The sequence below is a fragment of the Danio rerio genome, chromosome 18 (genome assembly GCF_049306965.1).
Source record: "Danio rerio strain Tuebingen ecotype United States chromosome 18, GRCz12tu, whole genome shotgun sequence".
NCBI lineage: Eukaryota > Metazoa > Chordata > Actinopteri > Cypriniformes > Danionidae > Danio > Danio rerio.
Window position 1 is genome coordinate 13,237,870 of NC_133193.1, and position 18,498 is coordinate 13,256,367.

The 18,498-nt window shown below is 32.0% G+C and overlaps 1 protein-coding gene across 3 annotated transcripts in view; it reads left to right on the plus strand.

The window, feature by feature from the left end:
- Positions 1 to 16,918, plus strand: part of tmtc2b (transmembrane O-mannosyltransferase targeting cadherins 2b) — a 190,355-nt gene extending 173,437 nt beyond the window's left edge. For all 3 annotated transcript variants that reach the window (XR_012393978.1, XM_021467765.3, XM_068214883.2), the window contains exons 11-12: positions 5,843 to 5,906; positions 15,142 to 16,918. Coding sequence is in view for 2 of the 3 variants with exons in the window: in XM_021467765.3 (XP_021323440.2) it covers positions 5,843 to 5,906; positions 15,142 to 15,321 (244 nt within the window). In the remaining variant the exon portion in view is untranslated. The remainder of the gene's footprint in view (positions 1 to 5,842; positions 5,907 to 15,141) is intronic.
- The last annotated feature ends 1,580 nt before the right edge of the window (positions 16,919 to 18,498 follow it).

An 18,498-nucleotide genomic window follows, 5' to 3' on the forward strand; every position in this document is an offset into this window, starting at 1 on the left:
GCTACACTTTTAAGTTAAACTGTGTATAACAAAAAAAAATTTGTTAAAATCTGATTAACTTATTAAAATTGCTGTGTACTTATTGCAGAAAATGACAGTCCATGTCAAATCAACCAAAACTTTCTTTCTAAAATATTAAGTTTTGTTCAATTATTTTTTTTTCTAAAGACAAGCATAAATAAAAATGACCATTATTTGTGTTATAGACCATTTCAATGTGTTGATGTCATTGGTCCATGAACTTTTCCTGCTTGTTGTGAAGCTAATTACTAACTGTAACAAGAGGCAATTCAATCATAACTAGACGTTAAAACAGGTTTGATAACATTATCAATATGTGGAGATTTTTGGATTCTCGGAAGCTGTGGAAATTAAAAATGTAAAACAGGAAATATGTTAGGACCATACAGTACGTGTCTTGTTTACATCCCTCAAAATGGTCTGAGTACCAGCAGTCTATAAACCAAGATCTAAAAAAGATATCTTTGATACATATTTGAGTTAAATTGAGAGCAAAATCCAAATTGCAAATCCACTTTCTTTTTAATATTGTAACAAAAATAAAACAGAGAACTAATTTCAGTTAAAAACTAAACTGTGAACAATTCTGGAACGGTGTTGGTTTGCCAATGTTTGATGTCCAGTATAAAGTCTGTATGATGAAGCTGAACCAATTGAGAACCGCTGCACTTGAGGATGTTTTTCTATCTCTTTCACCCTTTCTCTTTCTCTCACTCTTTCCTCCTGCCCTTTTGTATGGATGCTTTCTTTCTATTGCCATTCACCGCAGGACATGTAATGGAAATCCTGCATTAATTCCTTTGCCTCAAGCTTTCTATTGAATACACTTCTTTATAATTACTACATGGAGTTCACATGGTATACAGTTACACGTTTCCTAAAAAAAAGTATTCCAACCCTACAGCAGATTTTTGCACGGCGCTTTATTCTACAAGAACACTGTGTTGTTAATTGCAGTCTCAGGCCGCGTCCTCTGCTTTCGTGCTGGGCTTGCGGTCCTCATTTGAAGATCGGGTTCCTGCTGTGTTTGTCTTGGATGGACTTGCAGAATGGTCTCAGATGGGGGCTGAATTCAAGTGGGAAGGCTTCAGATGTGTGGCGTTTTTCTTACAGCTCTCAAGGGCCCGTCTGCTCCGACAACTTTGCTTCCTCCATATCAGTTTTGCTGCACTCTTCAAACAACCACTGGGTTATTTGAAACGTCGACCAAACTGTGTCGCCATGGCACACTGAGGAAGAAACTGCAGTCGGAGTCAGAATTATTAGCCTTTTAAATTATTAGTATAATATTTTTATAATATGTATATTTTTTCTCTCAATTCCTGTGTAACAAAATGAATATTATAGACACATTTCAAAATATAATAGTTATAATAAATAATAACTGATTTATTTTATCTTTGACACAATGACTGTACATAATGGTTTACTAGATATTTTTCAAGACACTAGTATTAAATTTGAAAGTCATTGTATCTTACGGGAATGTAAAAATAAACAGCTCTCAGAGATAATTTGGGGCTAGATTATGAAGGGAGTTACAGTTAGGTCTATAAATATTTGGACACTGACACAATTCTAACATTTTTGGCTCTATACACCAACACAATGGATTTGAAATTAAACAAACAAGATGTGCTTTAACTGCAGACTGTCCGCTTTAATTTGAGGGTATTTACATTCAACTCAGGCGAACGGTGTAGGAATTACAACAGTTTGCAAATGTGCCTCCCACTTGTTAAGGGACCAAAAGTAGTCAGACGGTTAGCTTCTAAGCTGTTCCATGGTGTGTGTTATTCCCTCAATATCCCAATTACAACTAGCAGATAAAAGGTCCAGAGTTCATTTCAAGTGTGCTATTTGCATTTGGAATCTGTTTCTGTCAACTCTAAAGATGGAATCCAAAGAGCTGTCACTATCAGTCAAGCAAGCCATCATTTGGCTGAAAAAAACAAAACAAACCCATCAGTGAGATAGCAAATATACTAGGCACGGCCAAAAAACTATTGGGAACATTCTTAAAAAGAAAGGATGCTCCAGTGAGCTCAGCAACACCAAAAGAGCTGGAAGACCACGGAAACAAATGTGGTGAATGACCAAAGAATTCTTTCACTGGTGAAGCAAACACCCTTCACAACAATTGGACCGATCAAAAACACTATCTAGGAGGTAGGTGTATGTGTGTCACAATCAACAATGCAGAGAGGACTACACCAGAGTGAATACAGAGGGTTAACCACAAGATGTAAACCATTGGTGAGCCTCTAAAACATGAAGGCCGGATTAGAGTTCTAAAAAAGCCTTCGCAGTGCTGGAACAAAATCCTATGGACAGATGAAATCAAGATCACTTTGTACCAGAGGGATGGAAAGAGAAGAGTATGGAGAAGGAAAGGAACTGCTCATGATGCTAAGCAGTGAAGCATGGTGGTGGTAGCGTTATGGCATGGGCATGTATGGCTGTCAATGGAACTGGCTCTCTTGTATTTATTGATGATGTGACTGCTAAGAAAAGCAGCAGGATTAATTCTGAAGAGTTTCTGGTATTATTATCAGCTCTTATTAAGCCAAATGCTTCAGAACTTTAGGCAGTGCTTTACAGTGTAGATGGAGAATGACCCAAAGCATACTGTCAAAGCAACCAAAGAGTTTTTGAAGGGAAAGAAGTGGAATGTTATGCAATAGCCAAGTCCATTCCCTAACCTGAATCTGATTGAGCACGCATTTCACTTGCTGAAGACAAAACAGAAGAAAAAATGCCCCAAGAACAAGCAGGAACTGAAGACAGTTGCTGATGACTCCTGGCAGAGCACCACTAGGAATGAAACCCAGCATCTGGTGCCGTCTATGTGTTCCAGACTACCTAAACTAAGTATTAAAAAGTGAAAGTTTGATTTATGATTATTGTTCTTTTCAATTACTTTTGGTCCCTTAACAAGTGGGAGGCACATATGCAAACTGTTGTAATTCCCACATCTAAATACCCTCAAATTAAAGCTGATAGTCTTCAGTTAAAGCACAAATTGTTTGTTTAATTTCAAATCCATCGGGTTGGTGTATAGAGTCCAAAATGTTAGAATTGTGCCGATGTCCAAATGTTTATGGACTTTACTGTGTGTATACCAGTAAAAGCACTTTAAAATTAATTCTGAAAAAATGTACACTGGATTAATTGTTCACGTTGGTTAAATTATGATTACCTATTCTGTTTACCTGAAGTTTAGAAAGACCCTATTAAAGTTCTTATTATATTATAGTGACGAGCTCTGCATTACTTTATGGGTATCCCCTGAAGACTGGTGACCCCTTCAGAATGACATAACGAATAGACTTGCGGTTGGGATCGGAGGAAACGTTTTTGTTGCAAGAATTTAAACATTACTTTTATTGTATTTGGGAGGTTTCGCTCTGACCTATAGGGAGGTTGAGTTGTTGCTGTGTTTTAGATTTACACCATATATTGAATTTGTGGTCATGGAGCCAAAGCCAGGCTCAACACCGCTGTGTTTTGGACTCTGTGTTAAGGGTGGTCACTTTCCCACTGCGGATTACAAGGAAAGCCATTGTCCCTCCAGACAGTTGTGGTCATTATCATAAGCCATGTTTTTATTGTGTGTATGTGAATGAGAAACTACACAGGCTCGTCGTTTGGGTGGAAAGGATTGCAAAACAGAATTGTGGAAGGTGGACATTAACACATGGTTCTGGTTGAATGCTCAAATCCACTGTTGGGAATTGGACATCCCATAGAATTGAATGTAACTTTTTAAATATTATTTTTAAGTGCTAAACCTCTGCGATCAGTTTTGGTGGTTTCCTCACATATCAAAAATGGTATTAAATATCAATATGTTTCTTGGTATTATATCAAAGTTACAAAATCCAGTATCATAACAACACTAATCGAAATATATATACATATTTTCCAAAGCAGCTTTGCAAGTTAGTTAACTTTTCTCCTATTAAAATCTTCTGCTATCCTTCTAGAAGCTGACTGAGAATCACTGGACACTAGATTTATAAATGAAAAATTACATTTTAATTACAGAACCTCAGTTTATTTTTTGTTTTGTTTTTATAGTATAGATATTCTAGTCGAACATTGTTACCTACTTTCATAAAAGCTGATATTTCTCTAAACAAGTTGACCTAAATGTGCCATTTTCCATTGTACTGAGGGAAGGACAACACTATATTTAGCTGTTCAGAGTTCACAATGACCAAATACATTTCCCACTCAGCACTTTATTTTTAATATTGCCTTTTTTTGTTGTAACTATAATAGAATTGGGAAACAAAATTATAAAAATAGGAGTTGAGAATGAGATTAAAAAGTGATGTGAGCTGGATTAATTTTTACAAGAATTTCACTTAATTCTTTTTCTTTTTAACTCATAACATCTTGTACAATTTTCCTCCAGAAATATACATCAACGTTATGTCTTCATTTAATATCTCCCTCATTCATCTTTCTCGCTCATTTCAAGATTAAGATATTGAAAAGTTTTCCACACCTACTATTCATCCCTCATCTCTTTGCTCGAGTACATAATATTTTCCTTTATGAAAGGCAATTTCTTGAAGCGTTTAACCTTAGCTCTTTTTACCAAAGAGTTTTCTTGAACATGAAGTAGGATTTATAAAACTAGCCAGTATAAAAAAGCAGTCATCTATCATAAACAGAGGGACTCTGCGGCTCTCTTTCATCATAACTTGGTTTGTCTTGGCTGACAGTCATTGGCTCCATATTGAATTCTCTTCAAAAAGAAGATGCTTGTACTAGCAGGAGCAGACAAACATGGGTGTTTCTACATGGATTTTCTTTTCTTTTAAATTATTTTGTTATTTTTATTAATGTATTGTTTTATGTTATGTTGTTTTCTTTTTTTTCTTTTAAAATGTTATTTTATTTTATTATTTTGTATTTAATTTTTAAATGTGATTATTTTTGTCATTTTATTATTTTATTTTATTAGTTTATTAATTTTATTTTTTATATCTTATTTAAATATTATTTTTGATTATTTTATATTTAATTTAAATTGTATTATTTTTGTTATTTTATTTTGTTGTATTTTTTTTTATGTTATTTTATTTCATAATTTTAATTTAAATTGTATTATTTTTGTTATTTTATTTAATTATATTTTCTAAATTTAAATGTTATTTAATTTCTTATTTTTTTATTTAGATTTTATTGTCTTTATTTTTATTTTATTTATTTATTTTATTTATTTTTCATATTTAATTTAAATATTAGTTTTTTTCATTATTTTAATTTTAATTAATTATTAGTTTTGTTATTTTATGTTGTTGTGTTTCATTTTTAGTTTATTTAATATTTGTATTCAAATGTTTTTTATTTATTATTTCATTTAAGTTTTTAAAAATGTATTTAAATGTTTATTTTATTATTTTACAATTTAGCATTGTTGTTTTTTTATTTTGTTGTGTTTTATTTTTCTTTTATTTTTAATTGTTATATTTTGTTTTATTATGTATTTAATAGAAATGTAATTATTTTTATGATTTTTATGTATATAATAATAATTATTATTATTATTTATTTATTTATTTATTTATTTTATTTTTGTGAGGATGTTAAAGAACATCAAAGAGCATCCAGTAGGTTGTAGGTCACAACCTTAAAAATGAAGAAACTTTTTTTCTTCTGCTGAAAGTAGTAAAGTCAGGCAGTTTTATAACCCTGTTTGGCATCTGCAGGGCTTTTCATGTTGGTCAAATGGTCCCTGGTTTAATGGCCAGCGATAAACTTGTGCGACAGGATGAAGTAACACATGATGTTTTATTTGTTTTTTCAGGCAAGCCAGTCTCAATGATGCAGCTGAGAAATACTACAGACAAGCTGCCAGCCTGAGACCCAATGTAAGTACCCACAACACACAGGATATTTGCCATTCCCTCAAAGCTTTAATGAAGTGAATACAGTTTAACCAACAATATATGTTTTTTTTTGTAATGTTGCTGTTCAAAATGCAATTGAAGCATTATTTTGTTAAATATGTGTCATTTCTCATACATTTCTAGCACAAAAGTCTAAATATTGGAGTCAGTTTTTGGACAAAATACAGTCAAATGTTTTTACAGAGAGGATTTCAGGGTTTCCATGGGCCATGCAATTTCTGGATTATCATGCAATTTCAAAAGGTCTATTCCAGATTTTGGAAGTCAGCTTATTTTATTTTATTTTATTTTATTTTATTTATTTATTTTTATTTATTTTTTTTTATTGTCTTATTTTAATTTTTTATTTAATTTAATTACATTTTCAATTGTTTTATTTAATTAAATTGTATTATTATTATTTATATTTTATTGTTTTATTTTTTTCATATTTTTATTAAATTTGATTTAATTTTATATTTTTATCATTTTTAATTTAATTTTAGTATTTAATTTTGTTTTATGTTATTTTTTAATTTTATTTTATGTTATTATATTTATTTATTTTTAATTTAATCTTAGTATTTTATTCTATTTTCATTAAGTCATGGAATATAAGGTATGTTTGTTTGTCGTTTAAAATGTTACTTCTAATTGATCAAATGTTTTATTTTTCCTCTACCATTTATTTCATGTGTTACATGTTTTGCCAATTTGTATAATTATTACTTTTTTTACAGACTCTTAAGTCCACATTCAAAAACATAAATCAAAAATATAAAAGGAACATACAATACAAGCATATTGTTAACAATACATATAGTTATGTGATTAGGTTATCTCTTTACTCCTGTTTTATTTCTTTTTCTATTCAAATAATAGAAATTCAAGCAATCAAATAACCAGGCAATACCTGTTAAAATACTGTCTGTGGCTGTTTTTTGTCTGCTCTGTGCTCAACCAGTCCCTTCTGAAGGGGAAAGGTTTCTTTATAGCACGTTCTATACCCGAACACAATGTTTTTATAGACAGTATATATACTGTATAATACATTGCAGATGGTACAGAAAGAATTTGAACAGTGTCCTGGCCAAAATCTGCAGGAAATCTGTGGCAATTTAAAAAATTGTTGAGCTCCTTTGAATTTTCATTCATTCATTCATCCGTTCAATTTCTTGTCGGCTTAGTCGCTTTATTAATCCGGGGTCGCCACAGCGGAATGAACCGCCAACTTATCCAGCAAGTTTTTACGCAGCAGATGCCCTTCCAGCCGCAACCCATCTCTGGGAAACATCTACACATACACTCATACACTACGGATAATTTAGCTTACCCAATTCACCTGTACCGCATGTCTTTGCACTGTGGGGGAAACCAGTGCACCCGGAGGAAACCCACGCGAACGCAGGGAGAACATGCAAACTCCACACAGAAACGTCAACTGAGCCGAGGCTCAAACAATGATCACAGAATTGCTAAATTCTGGAGGGACTGCTCAACACAACAGCTGCTTGTTTTTATATTTATTATAAGAGGTTCTGTGGTTCGAAGAGGTTCGAATTCGAATTTTGACATTCGGGGTCATACTTTGTTTAGTGGTCTTATTACTTGCATGTAAATAGGCCTAATCAATGTACTAATTTATGTTTTTACACTGTACTTATATTTAAAAATGATCAGCAAATAAATGTTAACTCAACTCAATATTAAACTCAATATTAATTGGGAGCACATTTGGGTTAGAGTAGAAATTGTGGGATATGTTTTATCACTTTTTAACTTGTAGAACAGTCTGAAAAGTGAAATAAGCTTCATATAATATGCTATATAAGCAACCAAATTATGTATAAGCGTATTCCTCTGTAAAAAAAAAAATTTAAATTGACAATATAGAGACACGTATACAGTTGAAGTCAGAATTATTGGCCCTCCCTGTGAATCATTTTTCTTTTTCAAATATTTCCCAACTGATGAAAAACAGAACAAGGTATTTTTTCCTATATTTTTTTTCTTTTGGAGAAAGTCTTTTTTGTTTTATTTAAGCTAGAACAAAAGCAGTTTTTAATTGTTTTAAAATAATTTAAGGTCAATATTATTAGCCCCCTTTTTCAATAGAACAAACTACTGTTATACAATTATTTTTATTACCTAATTAACCTAGTTAAGCTTTTAAATTGCACTTTAAGCTGAATTTTAATATCTTGAGGAAAATCTAGTAAAATTGTGTACAGTCATCATGGCAAAGATAAAAGAAATCAGTTATTAAAGCATTTATGTTTATACATCTATTTTACAAGTTCTGTGTATGTTGTTGCTGCTGAAATGTAAAATTATGGCTTTATGCAGGAGGAAGACACTCATTTTGAGAAAACTGATTTACAAATAGCATGTATTGCAATAGAAGTCTACAAATGCAAACACTTAAAAGTGAATTTTGCATGTTCTTCTATAACACAAGACTGAAAAAGCTTATTATGCAAAGCCCAAAAGAACAAAATGTCAAAATTAACTGGTGGATGTGCAAAGCGTGATTTTTGCCTGTAGTGTTTCATCGTCATTGGCGTGCCTCAGTTGCTTCACACGTTTATTTGGTGACCAACTGTAGAAGTCTTCTGGAGGGACTTTAAAGGGATGTGTGTCAGGAAAGTTTACCGTGAGGCTCACAGAACACACAGTTGTTTGATTTCTTTGGAAAATGTGAAGCGTTTGATGTTGGATGAGCAGCTGCCTGAGAGGAAGTTGCCCTGTTTGCCAAACAGAAGCGCAAGCTGGAATTGTAAAAAACGAAAAAGAAAAAAATGAATGATTAAGCTTAATATGAGGATAGATGGTGTCGGCTGATTAAGCAATGTTTTATTATTATATTATTACTTATGTATGGTTTTGTTCTTTCATTTTAAAATATTTTTTTATTTATTTACGCTTTTTCTGTAAGCTTAATTAAAAAAAATTGAATCTATATCTATAGATATATCTATCTATAATATTTAATAATCTTATGTAATAATAGTTATATTTAATAATAACAATAATAATAATAATAAAATAATAATAACAAAAAATATAAATAATATAAATATTATTTTTATTGTATATATATATTTTTATTATTAATATTATTATTTTGTTATAACAAATGTCATTTTATCTTTAATAATTACATCTAATAATAGTCATATCTAATAATAATAATAATAATAACAGTAATATATATATATAATAATTATTATTATTATTATTATTATTATTATTATTGCAAATATCATTTTATCTTCAATTTCATCTAATAACAGTTATATATAACAATAATAATAATAATAATTATTATTATTATAAATATATTTATTATTATTATTATTATTATTATTATTGATCTTTATTAAAAAGCATGATTAAAGATCAAATAAAATTTGTAAATATTATTTTTTTATTATTATCATCATTATAATCATTATTATTACCCTACATTAAAACCTTGATAAAAATACAAAACGACATTACCTGTTAAATTCTCTGCTACCAGCTGGAAAGCCCTCCTTTTATTTACTTTATTTTTAGAAAATGTCGCCTTTATTCCAGTGCTGTGCAGTGTCTGGATTTTGTTGAACAGTCTGCAGGGATGTTTGTCTCCTTAGCAGCTGTTGAAACAAAGGTCCCAAGATCCTTTCCACATCTGGTCTGACTGATGCTGTGACTGCATGCCAGTCTGCTGTTGTGTGGGATTCAGTGAGGTTAAAGTGTGGAGGCAGAAGAGGAAGGAAGAGGTCAGGAAATTTCTGGAGACCTCAGCAGGACAGATTCCTCTCCACTTCCTCTCACCTGACTCTATATAGAAACACTTTCTTTAAGTAGTTGTTTTTTCTACTCTGCAGAAGGTCTCTACAAATATCTGGGGAGCATTCAAACACTGAAATGTGCCCAAAAATAAATATGCACATACAAATATTATTATTATTTTTTTTTTAGATGTGACACTGCACTGTGAAATTCAATAAGTTAAGGCAACTGAAACCATTTGAGGAGACCGATTGCTTTAAACCATTTGAGTAAAAAAATGAATCTATATGAGTGCTGTGAACTTACTCCATTTGAGTTTAAGTAATTTTGTATTTAATTAACTAATTACCTTCAATCACTGAGTTTAAAACTCTTTTCAAATCGTAGAATTTACGTTTAGCAAATTTTGATTAAACTATGCTCATTTCATTTGATAAAGTTGGGTTTTGCAGTGTGCAAGCAAAAACACTCCTTCATGTGCTGTTTTGAGATTTTGCACTTCTTGTAAGTGTTTTTTTTAGTCTAATGCAAAGAGAGCATGAATAATGCATGTGCTGTAAGTGTTTCTTTTGCCACCCTTTATCTATTTGTGTCTGATTTCTTTCACACAACATATTTTAAAGCCATTTTCTCAAAATAAGTGTTTCCTCTTGTACCGAGCCACAAATCTCCACTTCAGCAGCACTTTCGCACATCAAACCTTATATTTTTATTCATATCTGTATTTTGAAGGTTTTTACTGAGGAATATGTTCATATGTATTTTTTGCTACATTATTTTTCTGGCTGTATTTTCTATGTTGTGGAGAAAAAGTAAAGTCTGTAGATATGTCAGTAAAATTAAACGAGAAAGTTGAACATGATGTCATCCAGAGATCAGATTTTTGTGCTAGAAGTGTATGCCATTGACTGCATACTAATGAAATAATGCATTATTTGCATATTTAAACATAACAAAAAGCAATCCAAAACCTTAGCTGGGCAAGTATGGTGATCAGGGTGTCTGTGGGGACTTAAAAGTTTTACAGTGTCTTAAATTTCACAAGCTTTAATTTTAGGTCTTAAAGAGAATTGAATTCATTGTGTCTTGAATCATTTTAAACAGGTCTTGATTTTCCTCTGTCCAAGTAAAGCTACCCAATATCACTGACATTTGCCCAATCGCCAACAACCCATCTTAATAAAATCAGGAAAGAAAACTAAAAGCAATTACACAGTTCCTCGGGATAATAACAAAGCACTATGTCTCTTTACATAATCCATCATTCATACAAAAACTATTTATGGAAGTAAGGGGGAGTAAACATAATATCTACAAATATGGCATGAAAATTTTATAAAGGAAATGCATTAGGCTGAAAATAGGTTATACTCAATTAATTTGGACAAAAAGCCAACAAATAAAACTTTGTCATTATTTGTGTAAATGTCTCCACAATAAATATGTCTAAAATTTCATTCATAATAGTCTTAAAAGGTTCCTAAAATGTCTTAAATTTTAGATGTTGTACTGTAGGGGTGTCTTTTTTTAACCTTATTCACCTTCCAGTATTACTTTTTTTATTTTATTTTTTTTTTTTAACTCAATTGGTGATGTAAACTTTGCAGGTCAGGTGGCACGATGGCTCAGCGGTTAGCACTGTCTCTTTACAGCAAGAAGGTCACTGGTTGGGCCAGGTGGCATTTCTGTGTGGAGTTTGCATGTTCTCCCCGTGTTTCCCTGACAGTCCAAACACATGCAGTATAGGTGAATTGGATTAATTAAATTGGCCGTTGAGTGGCTGGAAAGGCATCTGCTGCGTAAAACATACAGTATGCTGGAATAGTTGGGGGTTCATTCTGCTGTGGTAACCCCTGATAAATAATGGACTAAGCTGAAGTAAAATGAATGAACTTTGCAGGTCTTTAAAAATGGTTTTAGAAAACGTAGCAAAACTTATCAGAAACCATAAATTGAACTTGAAATAATTAAGTAAAACATAATTTGCATATAAAAAATAAATAAATAAAAAGCAATCCAAAATTTTATCTGGTCAAGTATGGTAACTTTTGGGGTTTCTTTCCTCTTTTACCCTATTCACCTTCCTGTCTTACTTTAAAGATGATAAGAAAAAAAAACTTAATTTGTGATGTCAACTTTTCAGGTCTTTAATTGTTTATTTATTTATTGCTGGTAAAAAATAGCTTTAGAAAATGTCTGTAAACTTAGCGAAACTTGACCTGACAGAAGCTGTACTTTTCCATTTTCCTATACTATTTTTCCCACTACAGTTACTTGGATATTAGTAGCAAGCGTAAAAGCTGCTGAATTTGCCCGTGAATATATTTGAGAGGAAGGTATATGTGTCACCTGAGTGCAGTTAATGCCACAGTTTGCAGTTCATTTGTCCCTCAGTCTCATTTTGAGGTTTGACTTCTACACGTCGGGTCAAACAGCGCTAATATATTACTTATGTGTTGTATAATTCCACAACGATCGTCTCTTTCTACATTTCCATGTGGGAAACCGGTGGCAGTCGGCCTTAAATGTCAGTTAGTGTAAGTTTTTACTTTCATGAATGTTAGATAATATATGTCTCTCTGCTTCAGAAGTGGCGTGCTGAACGCGAAGCATATTCACAAATGATTTTTGGATTAAATCACATCACCTTCTTGCATTTAAAACAAAAAATTGAACTGCTTGTGTGATTGCAAGCCTGTATTTTATACAGCAGATGTGTTTTTTGTATTTCTGTGTAAGGATTCTTGGGTTTTGTTTATAGGTTCAGTTTGATTTAAGTGTCTATTGAAATCGCTTTATGTGAGAAGAATCAGTGCAGTCAACATATTGTTTCCATTGAACGCTGATGCATTCAGCATTACTCATGAAACCTTGACATAAGTAAAACAGATGATGCAAGTCCTGAAGAGTTATAGTCTGTTGAATAACAGACACTTTCTGAGGAGATTTATGCACCTGCGGACCTAAAAACCATTTCAAAAATGCAAACGAATTGCTACAACCTTGAGGATACACATGCAAACAGTATTATTGCTTCCTTGAGATGCAATCATGCAAACAAGGTCCATTTTTAGTTGTTAAATATGTTGTATTTAGTCATCTTAAACATAAATAATTTTCAAACCAAGCAGCTTTTTGTTGGTCTCTGTGCTGAGTTTGAATGGCAAATTAGAAGATGAGCACTATGAGCCAATTTGAAGATGAAATTTTGGTTCAAGTTTATTTATTTATAGAGCACATTTAAAAACTGTCACAAGACTGACCAAAGTGCTGTACATAAAACAAAATATTACAATATTTAAGTTAAAAACCAAGAGAAATAACAGATAGATATTTAAACTGAACAAGACCAGTATTGGGTGTTTTTTTTTTTGCAATGTAATTAGTTACTGTGTTTTAAATTACTTTTAAATACTTAAATAACTTAAATAAAGGAATTACTTTTCATTTTTTGGTAATTTAATTACAGTTACTTATAATGTACTTGTTTAATGTACATAAATTTGACAGTTTTGTATAAATCATTTCGGAGAAGCAGAGTATCTGTATTTTTGTTGTTGTACAAATATATTTTGCTGATTAATTCTGTTTTTCAAATTAGAACAAGTACATTAATCAAGACAGTTGCATATGCTTAAGAAACAAAATATTGAGAAATTAGTTAATGACAATATGTGGTATAAATTCAGAGATTCACATGAATTGTATGTTTTTTAATAATCATTCTATTTTTATCTAAAGAAGGATAGTTTTTTTCTGACAATATTACTTGTTTAAGAAACAATGAAACATTTTAGAAAATGTATACTGCAAACTTGTATTGTATTCAACATGGTGTCATTACTAGGGCCAGGCAGAATCTGCAGACATTTTTTTGCTATTTCTGCTGAGAATTTTGTAAAAAACCTGCAGATTTATGTGGAATGATTTTAGGAGTACATGACTTATGATTTAATCATGTATGATTTAATGATTACAATGCACATCCAAATAAATCCACTTATTTAGTAAACAAAGCAAGTCTCTCATATAATATCTCTGCTAAAAGACAGAACATATTACTTTACAAACTGTATTGTACATAAATCATATGAAATTTTTTATATTACTATTATTATATCACAATAATATTTGTGAAATTAGCTTAAAAAATGAATAAATATAAACATTTACATATACATTTAAACAAGTAAATACATAGACTCAATTATGGCCTAAAAATATGCGTACGTCTGTGGATTTCTGCACATGCAGATTCTGTGTGGGTCTAGTCATTACTTCGAAGCATTTTGAGTTTTAACACACATTTTGTTTTAAATTTAATTAAATATATATATTTTTTACATTTAACAAAATAAAACGTCCTGTCTGACTCAAAAATAACAATAATTAGGAGTAATTTCCACTGCTCATGCATTGAGGTCTACGCAGGAATACAAGGTTTTATTCCACGCCTGACCGCTCCCGCCCTATATTCAGCCTTTGTTTAGCCACTGCCCAACCCGTCCCATTTTCTACCTGACCCGACGTTCCCTGGTTCTGGTTTCAAAAAATCTCACGTTTATATGGGCACAACCAAAAGAGAGAGATAACAGAAATAACTGTAGGTTGTGCAAGGATCGTAGGCTAAATGCCAGTTTCCTTTGCTCCTTTGTGATGAGACATGAGTGCTGCCTTAAACCTGAGGTTCCAACAGATGCCATATTTTATTCAGAAATCTATTCCGGCGCCGCAAGAAATCTGGTCAGGTCTTGCGGCAATATCAGTATGTACAGACCTCTACATTGAGATTAATGTCAATGTTTATTATTGAGTCAAGTAATTAAATTACTCTTGAATAAGTTATTTTTCAAACAAGATGAAAGTGGCTGGGTTGTTGGCATTTCTGTGTGGAGTTTGCATGTTCTCCCTGTGTTCGCATAGGTTTCCTCCAGGTGCTCCGGTTTACCCCACAGTCCAAAGACATGCGCTATAGGTGAATTGAATAAAGTAAATTTGACGTAGTGTATGTGAATGAGAGTATGTATGGGTGTTTCCCAGTACTGGTTTGCTGCTGGAAGGGCATCCGCTGCGTAAAACATATGCTGGAATAGTTGGCAGTTCATTCCGCTGTGATGACCTCTGATAAATTAGAGACTAAGCTGAAGGAGAATGAATGAGTGAATAAATTTAAAAACAACTTTAATGATGTAATTAGTCATTTATTTATTTATTTCTGAAGTAACATATGGCGGTCAAGACAGTGTAATAGAAATACAGTTTCTATGTGTGGTAAATGTTTTTGCTTGTGAATGGTGCAAGGAAAAACTAGTGTTTACAAATGTAAATAACACCGAATTCTGTGAACCATTACACATGCAATATTCCATTTAAAAAATAAAAATGCAATTTGTTATTAATGATGTCAAGGTAACAATAAAGTGATGTTTTTCATCAACAGTATCCAGCAGCTCTCATGAATCTTGGAGCGATTCTGCATCTCAACGGCAAACTTCAGGAAGCAGAAGCCAATTACCTGCGAGCCCTGCAGCTAAAGCCGGACGACACCATCACTCAGTCCAACCTGCGGAAGCTTTGGAACATCATGGAAAAACAGGGCTTGAGGACCATGGCACCTTGACTTGGACACGTTTGATTACTTCTTCACCTTCGCTGAGGTTGTAACAAAGATGTTCTCTTTGAGCTCTCACTAGTGAGGTAATCGACATCCTAGGGCTGATAAAGAACTTCTTCAAAACCTGGGTTACCTCATGTGACACTTAAATGTCTGACAAAACGGAACATTCTGGAACAGTCTAGACCTGCGGCACTCACCAGACATGCCGGGAGTCTTTAACTTGAAGTGGCCCATAGATACATACTTGAAGTCTCATGCTAAATTAGATGGCAATTAGTTAGTCGACTCATAATAGTCTTGAAGGGCAATATTTGTCCTGAGGCTGAATGAAATTGAGAAGGAACGAGTGCTACAACCCCCATGAGGCTATACTCTGCATGTACAGTACATTTCCATGTCATTTCTCCATTCTTATGATTGGAATCATTAATATTTAATGAACACATCATGACGGAAACATGTAGATGCTTTAAAAAAAAAGCGTACAGTCTGAATATCACAAAATAATAAGAAAAGGCCAAACATGTTCTCATGAAATCATTCTCACTGCGAAAAAAAAATAATTATATATATATCCATCGTGTCAAAATGACTTGTGAGGTTGTAAATGTATTGACACTGTAAATATGAGCACGGATGATTTGTGAAGTTTGGTTTTTGTGATCTGGAATTTCGTTTGGACATTTATAGTATGTCGATATTTCATCAATCCATACATGCCATGCCCACAACACTCGATAACTTGTGGGATCAACAGATTGAATCCATATAAATGCCAAAAATGACAGGAAAGGAAAGTTCAGTAAGCTATGTAGCCTGTAGGACATCTTAGTGAAATGAACTTGCAAGCTCTCTTTGCCTTACTTTGCAAACATTTTGTTTTTAACTAATTTGAAACGGGGATGAGAATTTTAAGATATTCATCAGACTGTTTTTTTTTTTAACTGTTTCACTACTATCCAAAAGTTTGGGATTTGGGATGAGTATTATTTTAAAGGGGTCATAGTCTCTATACTCAAAAGACATTGTCACATATCAGATATGCTGTTTAAAATATTTGACAAATATGCCCCCGACTGTTGACACAACATTGAGAGACACAAACAATATTTGGACATTTTTTAACAATTATGTACCATTCAATCTGACATCCTCCTTTCTGTGCACACATCATGTCTCACAGGACTTTGAAACCAATGCAGATGTTTTGTGTGTTGCTGTTAGAGTAACTGAGGCACTAGCTGTAAAAGCTCCACCCTCTTCTGAAAAGTAGGTGTGGAGCAGCATTTCATTAGCATTTAAAGTGACACTTGTGAAAACAAGAAACAGATTCCAAATAATGGCACACTGTACACTTACAGCATGGTGTTCCATCTGTTGTTACTAGATGAAACTTCACAGACACATTCATGAGAAACCTGTAAGTTAAATGGTATTTTGTAAAATATATACAGTTGAAGTCAGAATTATTAGCACCCCTGAATTATTAGCCCCCCTGTTTATTTTGTATTTATTTTTTGTTTAACAGAGAGATTTTTTTAACCTATTTCTAAATGTAATACTTTTAATAATTCATTTCCAATAGCTAAATTATTTTATCTTTGCCATGATTACAGTAAATAATATTTGACTAGATTTTTTCAAGACACTTCTATACAGCTTAAAGTGACAGTTAAAGGCTTAACTGGGTTGATGAGGTTAACTAGGCAGGTTAGGGTAATTAGTCAAGTTATTGTTTATTGTTATTTTGACCTTAAAATGTTTTTTAAAAAATAAAAAACGGCTTTTATTCTTGCTGAAATAAAACAAATAAGACTTTCTCTAGATGAAAAAATATTATCAGACATACTGTGAAAATTTTCTTGCTCTGTTAAACATCATTTAGGAAATACTTAAAAAAGAAAAACAATTTAAAGGAGGGCTAATAATTCTGACTTCAACTGTATAGTGCTGATCATAAAGGAGTACAATAAGTAATATTCATTGAAAATGAATATGTTTATCCATTTTTCAGTAAATATTTTGGTGTATTTTAATAAAACAGGTTTATTAAATAGTTATATTCATTAAATAATAGTTTGGTCACCTAACATCCTTAGAAATAGAAAGATAATGCATTTAAATTTAAACTAAATATTACAAAAAAATAATAAAGTTTTATATATTTTTGTTTCTTTTGATTTTATTATTTAAAAAAATATTATTTTGTAATATTTATTATTTTCCCTAACATATACATTTAGATGTACTAATTTTTGTCCTAAGTTATTTTGTTGGATAAGCTCCAGATTTGGCTACAGTACTGACTGATCAGATATAAATACACAAAAACATTATTTTAAAGCATTTAAAGGGATATTTGTCAGGGATGTACTCGTATACAATGTAAATAATGCTGGCTCCACACAGTTCCTTCATGTTATCCCAACACAAATCGATTAAGTTAACTATATGGTTTTTACAAATTTAGTACCGATTAAAGTAAGATAGAACATTAAATAATTAAGTAAAATGGTTCAGCTCATTTTAAATAAGTAGTTTGAACAAGCAGTAAAAATACTTTTTAAGTGTATGCTCGGCATTATATATATCACTGCTTTAAATACTTCTATTTAGCAAACACACATTAAATTGATCAAAAAAAAGTATCGGTAAAGTGGTTTGACATCGCAAGAATAAATTACATTTTAATATATAATCAAATACTTATAAATTGTAATTGGTAAACAGTATTACTCATTCTTTTTTTTTCCCCACTCTAGTTTTGACATAGTCCCTTTAAGGCAAGTCATTTCACTCAACTGCCATCTTTGAAATGCCTCACGAGCATTATTCTCAGGCATTCTGTTTGAATGGGGAAACATCAAATTCTCCAAAACTGCTTGCCAAGCTTACGATACATTTCATATTTGGAATCACCAATAAAATTCTACAGCAACTGTCTCTTTAGTTTTTTTCTAAACGTTTAAATCACACAAAATCTGCAGAAACTCGTGTCTGGTCCGAGCCCTTCCCCTGGTGAATCGTCAGTCTACAGCAAACACTGATTGGCTCCTGCAATAGATGGTGGGGCTTCATTCGCCATATCGTTACACTTTTCCCCATTCAAAACTATACGAGTGACATGTCTTGTGTATTCTAGAGTCTTTGGTTTTACTCAATGAAATGTCTTTGTGAGTA